General features: G+C 52.5%; 1 protein-coding gene across 1 annotated transcript; it reads left to right on the top strand.

The window, feature by feature from the left end:
* Positions 1 to 1,939: 1,939 nt before the first annotated feature.
* IUM83_01980 (Integrase catalytic core protein) lies at positions 1,940 to 4,643 on the top strand (the record flags this gene model as incomplete). Its single annotated transcript, XM_067925875.1, has 2 exons — positions 1,940 to 2,149; positions 2,487 to 4,643. 2 exons carry the CDS (start codon positions 1,940 to 1,942, stop codon positions 4,641 to 4,643), a joined length of 2,367 nt encoding a protein of 788 aa, XP_067800999.1.
* Between the last annotated feature and the right edge of the window lie 3,323 nt (positions 4,644 to 7,966).

Raw genomic sequence — 7,966 nt, 5'->3', positions numbered from 1 at the left:
TCAGTCCGAAAGTTCCCCTAAGAGTAACAAGTTGTTTGTGAGTGAGTTCGATCTGCGCTCCGTTAGGGTTACGAGCCCAAACCCAAGTACACGCTACGCGCTGCGCTACACGTTGGTGAGCTGCACTACAACGACAAGATGTCATCCTCATCCGACTCAGACGACGATCGCCGCAAGAGCAAGACGGACAAGAAATTCAGGATCAACTCCTCCGGCATTCCCGTCAACTGGGACGGCGAGAACTGGCCTTTCTACAAGAAGAGCATGAAGATCGTGTTCCAGAAGAGCTTGCTAGAGGACATAGCAAGCGGCAAGGTCACGGCAGACCCAACCTGGAGTCAAGAAAAGAAGGATGAACACACCAAGAAGCAAGCGAAGATCCAGATGCTGATCATGGGTTCGCTGACGACGAGACTCTCCCAGCAGTTGTTGGACCAGGACACTGGAACTGCTATGTGGGGCGAGCTCTGCAAGATCTACGAGGGGAACAACAACGATGCCACCAAGGCGCAGAAAGTGTATCGCTTACAAGGTGAGCTGCACACGACTCATCTGCGAACTAACGGGGACGTGCGCGGACACTTGTACACGATGTTCCGGATCAAAAACGAGCTCAAGGAGCTTGGATCACCGTTGAGTGACCTTCAGATGGTGGACATGTTGCTGCGCAGCCTGCCGCAGCAGGTGTGCTACAATGAGCTTCGTAGAAAAGTGTTATTTAGCTCCAACATGAGTAAATACACACCAGAACTAGTGCGAGAATTGATTCTCACGGCTGAGACGCGCAATAAGGACTGGGAGAAGAATGCTTTTGGCAGTAACCAAGGCAAGAAGAAGCAAAGCAATGCTTCAAGTGGCCCGAAGGGCAAAACTACTGGTGATGGATCGAAGAAGAAGACGTCGAGGCCTGACGTCAAGTGCTTTAACTGTGGTGGCAAGGGCCATTACAAGAGCGATTGCCCCGACTTCGAAGAGAAACCCAGTGCGGAGAGAAAGGCAAGCGCGAAGATGGCACGCTCGGGTCAGAAACCCGTGAAGATCTCATCGGAGAAGACTGATGACGACGCCAACTGGGTGCACAAGCGTGAAGTTGTCGTGGGAGAAGTTGTCAAGAGAGTCGCAAAGGATTGCGACGCAAGTCGTTGGCATTTCGACAGCGGAACCAACGCACACATTGTAGCGACAAAAGAATATTTTACTGTGCTGAACAACATGGAGGACAGTGATTGGAATCCAAACATTTCGGGATTCGCAGATGGTGTTGACGCCAAGGCCGAAGGCTTTGGGACAATTCTTCTAGCTACTATGGTTGATGAAGAGATGGTGTTCGTATTCCTCGAAGACGTGCTATACGTACCAAAAGCTGGATGTCACCTCTTCTCACCAGGACAAGCACTGGAGCAAGGCTTCAAAATGTCGTGGGAGCAGGAAACAATGATGTTTGGTATGACGAAAGATGGCACAGAGGTGCTTCGTGCGGTGCATGAACATCGATTGTGGGCTTTCAACGTGCACAATATTGGTGGCGTAAAGGTCAACAAGAAGACCACTGCTGTGAAGAAACAAATAGTGGCAAATTTTGCGGTGACAGACGGTGTCGAAGATATTGACGTCTGGCACGCGCGCTTGGGGCACATCTGCCCAGAGTATATTCGCCTTATGGTCGATCGCGGAATGGCCAAGGGCATCATGTTGAAGAGGCGTGGCAAGATGGATTGCACTGACTGTCATTTTGGTAAGCAGCGACGCAAGACATTCAAGAAGAGCCTCGATCGCAACATAGTGAAGGTGAATGACATGGTCTTCGCCGACTTATTGATTCCTGGACTACACAATGGCACGAAATATAGTGCTGTGCTGGTTGTGATGGACGGATTCTCGCGTTTTTGTGACCACGTACCTGTTGAATTCGAAGACAGAAGATGAGGTGAACGGGTACATGAAGCAGTACATTGCGTGGGCTGAACGGCAGCACGGACGGAAAGTTGATACGGTAGTGACCCGTCGGTGGTGTGCTGAGGAAGAGTCTAGTGATGAGCAAGACGAAGCTATCGGACCGGTGAAGCAAGTGCTAACCGACAAGGGTGCAGAATTCTGCAACAAGACTATTGGGCGCTGGTATGCTATGAAGGGCATAGTCCACACCAAGGTTGGTCCGAAGTCGTCTCAGTTGAACCTCGTGGAGCGAACACACCAGACTTTAATTGGAATGGTAAAGACAATGATGCATGACTCGGGGCTACCGAGATCGTTTTGGATGCATGCATTGCAAACTGCTGTTTACATTAAGAACCGAGTATTTTGCAAGGGCGCCGGACGAACCCCATACGAGATGATGTACGGTACTAAGCCAGACATTCATCACATTCGTACCTTTGGGTCATTGGTATACTGTCACACGCCGGTGGCCAAACGCAAGAAACTGAGTGTGAACTTGCAAGGTGGGTTTCCTCATTGGCTATCAAGAAGACGTTGTTGGCTGTCAGGTATATTTTCCTACCGAGCACCAAAAGGGCTTCGTGGCTGATGTGAAGGTGAACGAGGCGATTAAGTACAAAGACCGCTACGACAGCGGATTCAAGACAAAGGTGAACAGATGGTTACAGACGTTCGACGAGTTTCTTCGGGATGGAGACTTCGATGACGCAGAAAGTGACAGCGAAGCATCTCAACGAGCAGAGTGTGACGCCGAATCCGTGCGTGACGATAGCAGTGTCGAAATGCAAAGCGTTGCTGCAAGCATAGACGACCTCAACGAAGCTGAGCAAGTGCTGTGGAATGATATGGTGCGCAACAGCGCCCTTCCCAATGAAGACAGGAGCAGCTCTAGCAGTGAATTAGCGGGAAATGACCAGCAACTATGGGATGATATTCTGCAGAACAGCTCTCTACCCGACTATGAGGATGCGTGTGCAACACAGGAGGACGAAAATGCGTGTGAAACGCAGGAGGACGAGGATGCAGAAGCTGTTCACGTTGTCGACAGCGTAGCTAGCATTGGTGTCCAAGCTGAGAGCGAAGTTGGTGATGATGCAGAAAGAGAATTTGATGAACATGATAATTATGTTGGCGAGTTAATTGATGAACTGGCAAGCCATGTGTCTGATCTGACTCCTGTTCCTGAAGAGAATGAGAGAGAGCTTGATGGCGACGATGACTACGATTATTTGTTCGACCCAAGCGATGATCACGAGGCACAGGGTGATAACGGCGTAAGTGATGACGGGAGTGAACCGCCAGCGCCAGCTGAAAATGGTGTTCTAGTAATTCCAACGCAAATGCTAATCGGAAAGGTGCATCCAAGAGACGAAGATATTCTTCATACGCACGACAAGAAGCGTACAAAGTTAAGGGCCAAATATGCAGCGGCAACAAGGCGCCCAGGACTTCGTGAAGTCCCAAAGAACCTTAAACCTGAACGATTCGAGGACTACGATGTGTGCTCAGCGTTCAAAGCACTACACGCAGACCGCCGTGGCAATGGTGGATTACGTGCTAGTGACATCAAGATTCCTAAGAACTATAGGCAAGCGATACGCTCCAAGCAAGCTATGTTCTGGCGTGAAGCTATGGACGCGGAGATGGCTGCTTTGAAAGCCAAAGGAGTGTTAAGGCAGATTCCACGTTCAGGATTGCCTAGCGGGCAGCAGACCATCAAGACCATGTGGTTCTTCGATGTGAAGACAGATCATCTAGGCTACATTGTGAGGTACCGAGCACGCATAGTTGCACGTGGTGACAAACAGCGATTTGGTATTGACTTCACAGAGACATTTTCTCCGGTGGCACGAATGGCGACATTCAGGACGTTTGTTGCTGTGTGCATCATTTTGAAGTTGATGATCTACCAAGGAGATATTAACACGGCATACCTTAATGCTACGTTAGGTATAAAACAGTACCTGGAAGAGGTTGGAGGCTACCCGTGTGAAGATGACGGAATGATATATATCATCGAAAAGGCTTTGTACGGGCTGCGCCAGTCCGGTAGAGAATGGAACAGCGAGGTGAATCGCTGGTTTGTGGACTACGGCTTCAACCAGTGTGAGACCGAGCCGTGCCTCTACTTCTACGATCAAGACGGCGAATTCGCCATCGTACTTCTGTACGTTGATGACATACTGTGCGCGACGAACAACGTCAAGTTCAAGAAAAGAATGTTTGAGCAGTTAGACCAGGACTATGGACTAAAGGACCAAGGTCTTCTCAACACATACCTCGGTGTGCAGGTAGAACAGAACGCAGACTCCATTAAAATTCACCAGGCAAAGTACTGCGAAGAGATAATCGAGCGGTTCCATTTTGTGGACGCTCATCCAAGAAGGATCCCTATGGAGACGAACATGCGTTTGACTGTGAAAGACACTGATACGGATCGACGCAAAGAGAAACCCGTGAACGGCAAGAACTTCCCGTATCGTGAGCTGGTCGGATCCCTCATGTACTTGACTACCTGTACGAGACCAGATCTCGCGTTCTCCGTTGGACAGCTTAGCAGATACGTGCAAAACCCTACACAGCAGCACATTGGCGCCGCCAAGAGAGTGCTGAGGTACCTAGTTGGGACCAAGACGCAAGGAATTGTATACACCCGGAACAAGTCAGCAGAGCAAAAGCCCGAGTTAATTATTGATGGGTATTGAGACTCCGATTGGGGAAATGACCCTGACACACGCAAGAGCATCACAGGTTTTGTTCACTGCATGGCTGGTGGTGCAGTTTCGTGGGTATCAAGACGCCAAAGCATCGTGGCGCAATCGACCGCTGAGGCGGAGTATGTTGCAGCATGCGAAGCATGCATGGAGGGCCAAGGGCTACGCAACATGCTGATCCAAGTTTTTCCAGATTTGGAGTTCAGTTTTTGAATGGGCATCGATAACCAAGCAGCCTACGTAATGGCTACTAACCCAACCTACAGTCGCAGGACGCGACACATCGAGCTACGTTGGCACTACGTGCGTGACCAAGTGGCGAAGAAGACCGTGGACTTGTGGAAGGTCAAGACGGACGTGAATCCATCCGATCTCATGACGAAGCCACTGGCCAGCGATAGGTTCGAAACATTGAGTGCTATGATCGGTTTATCTAAAGAGCATATTCCTCAGTGACGAGTTTCACTTCGGAGGAGGGCGTGTTGGAAACCGCATCTTCTTTTGTCACAACAAGTGAAGTTGAAGCCATCTTCTGGAACTGGCTAGCAGAGTGATGGTAGAAAGGCCGTAGCAGAGAGTCCGCACTCGGCGTGCTCTCAGTCCGAAAGTTCCCCTAAGAGTAACAAGTTGTTTGTGAGTGAGTTCGATCTGCGCTCCGTTATCGACCGCGAAACACGCGCCAGCTCGGCTTGTTGTTGCATTATCAAGTTCTGGTTCTGTTGGAGCATCGCCATCATATCCTTCAAGGTCGAGGCCTCGGACTTCTACTCGACGGGCTTCTCGTCCACGAAGTCAGCGTCGTCCTCCACGGGGATGTGCATACCCCGGTACAACAGAACGACCACAGCTTCCTGGATAGAGTTCACCATGGCGGTCGACAGGGCCGCCTTGTACTCTCGGTTCCTCAGTCCGGATAAGAAGTACTAATAGCGTATCTGCGGGTCGAAGCACTGGGCTTCGTCGCAGAGGCTCTGGACCAGGTCACCCCACACTTCGGCAGACATGCCGTGGGATCGCTTCGTCGACTCGAGGCGCTCGATCAGCTGGCGCGGGGTGAGGCAGACGAACTGATTATGGAAGCGAATGCGCAGCGTCTCGAAGTTGTCAATCTTGGAGTACATCCACCAGTCCACCGCCGTCTTTCCCTTCAAGCACTCGCGGAACGCAGTGATGCGTAACAGCTCATCCAGACCCTCCGTGACGCGAACGAAAGCGTCCCAGAAGGCTTTGGCCTTGTCCACCGTAGCGTTGTCCGAGTAAAACGGCTGAATCATCTTCACGGCGTTCTTGATGTGGGAGGGCATCCCACCATAGCTGTTGACCGTAGCGGCTTGGCTCGGTGGCGGCGGGGCAACTTGACTCAGCGGCGTCTGGACGCCGTAACCGGGTTGCTGGTAGGTCGGGCTCAGTGCGGGGCACCGACCATAAGGGGAGTAGACCATACAGGCTGAGGCGGAGTCGTAGCATCGGCACCAGCGAAGTTCACGCCGATCGACAAGGTGCCGTAGCCGTACCCACCTCGGGCAGGAACACATTGGAGCGAGACTCCATTGTAAGACACGATCGCGGAACGCGGGCGCGGGATCGCCGCCGGAGTCGAGGCGGGCACCACGCCCGGAACCGAGGGCGCGTTGATCAACGCAGGGGCAGTCGGCTGAGCGGGAGGCACCGTATAGAGCACTCCCCACCCAATAGTGGTAGGCGGCGGTATCGGCACAGCTCCAGCAGAAGGGACACTTGTTCCCGTCGACATAGACGGGGCGGGACTCATAGGCAGGCTTCTAGGTAGCTGGATGAATCCAATCCCGGCAGCAGGCGGAGCAGTCGTGACAGGCACTCCGGCGGCTCCCGTACTCGTCGTGGCTGGGACCGTGGGGTTCGGTCTCGCGGTGGCCCAGTGTTGGCCAGGGGCCTGGCCTCCATGACGGCCGGTGATCTACACGGCGCGTCGCAGCAGGTCTCGAGCGGCGGCTAGTCCCTCAGGAGTCGTGATGTCCGGCAGGGTCGGACGAGAGGGGTCGGTCGTCGCAGCGCTCGTCGCAAAGGTCGTGGCGGTCGCTGCCACGTGCGGTTGCTTGCTTGCGCAGCGTCCGTCGGGGGGGGGGGGCAGGGATGGCAAAAAAAATATTTAAATATTTTTATCCGTGAAAAAAATATAATAAAAATATGTTTCATATTTATTCGTGTAAGTACGCAAAATAAAACACGTCGGTTTTGTATCGGACACAATCTGACAACCGCGCTCTATTAGGTGGGGCCCTATATTTGCAGACGTACGACGCGGTCATCTCGCCGTCCTTGCACACGCGCAAGGTGGGGAAGCAGTCCACGTCAATCTCCTTGCAGACGCTCTCCAGCTCCTCGGTGCTCACCTTTAGGAGCTTGACGGCCAGGAACTCGTTCTCCGTCAGCTGCGTCACCTTGGGGGGTCACCATCTTGCAGCCACCGCACCGCGGCGCCAAGAACTGCACGGTGGTCGGCTGCTTCTCGCCGATGGCGCCGCTGAAGTCCTCAGGTGTCTTGACCTCGATCGGCATGGTCGGCTCCGCCACCTTTGAAGCTGAAGTAGCCCTGCGGCGGCAGCCCACTCGTCAGTATGCGTTGAGGCCAGTATTCAGGTAGTTACTGTGTTATACGGTGCTTCAGGCGATCGGTTTCAGCGGGGTTTGATGTATAAAAATGGTAAAAATGGAAATAAAAATGGAAATAAAAATATTGTTTCGATATTTTTATTTTGAAAAAATCCTTCCATATTTTTTTGCCATCCCTGGACGGTGAAGGTACACGACATTTGGTGGAGAAGCAGGGTACGCTGCTAACTGGATAAGGACTTTTATTTCCATTTTTACCATTTTTACCATTTTTATACATCAAACCCCGCTGAAACCGATCGCCTGAAGCACCGTATAACACAGTAACTACCTGAATACTGGCCTCAACGCATACTGACGAGTGGGCTGCCGCCGCAGGGCTACTTCAGCTTCAAAGGTGGCGGAGCCGACCATGCCGATCGAGGTCAAGACACCTGAGGACTTCAGCGGCGCCATCGGCGAGAAGCAGCCGACCACCGTGCAGTTCTTGGCGCCGCGGTGCGGTGGCTGCAAGATGGTGACCCCCCAAGGTGACGCAGCTGACGGAGAACGAGTTCCTGGCCGTCAAGCTCCTAAAGGTGAGCACCGAGGAGCTGGAGAGCGTCTGCAAGGAGATTGACGTGGACTGCTTCCCCACCTTGCGCGTGTGCAAGGACGGCGAGATGACCGCGTCGTACGTCTGCAAATATAGGGCCCCACCTAATAGAGCGCGGTTGTCAGAT

Source organism: Phytophthora cinnamomi (assembly GCF_018691715.1).
Source record: "Phytophthora cinnamomi strain GKB4 chromosome Unknown Contig0, whole genome shotgun sequence".
NCBI lineage: Eukaryota > Oomycota > Peronosporomycetes > Peronosporales > Peronosporaceae > Phytophthora > Phytophthora cinnamomi.
Note: the sequence above shows the minus strand (reverse complement) of the source record. Positions and strands in the feature narration are given on the sequence as shown.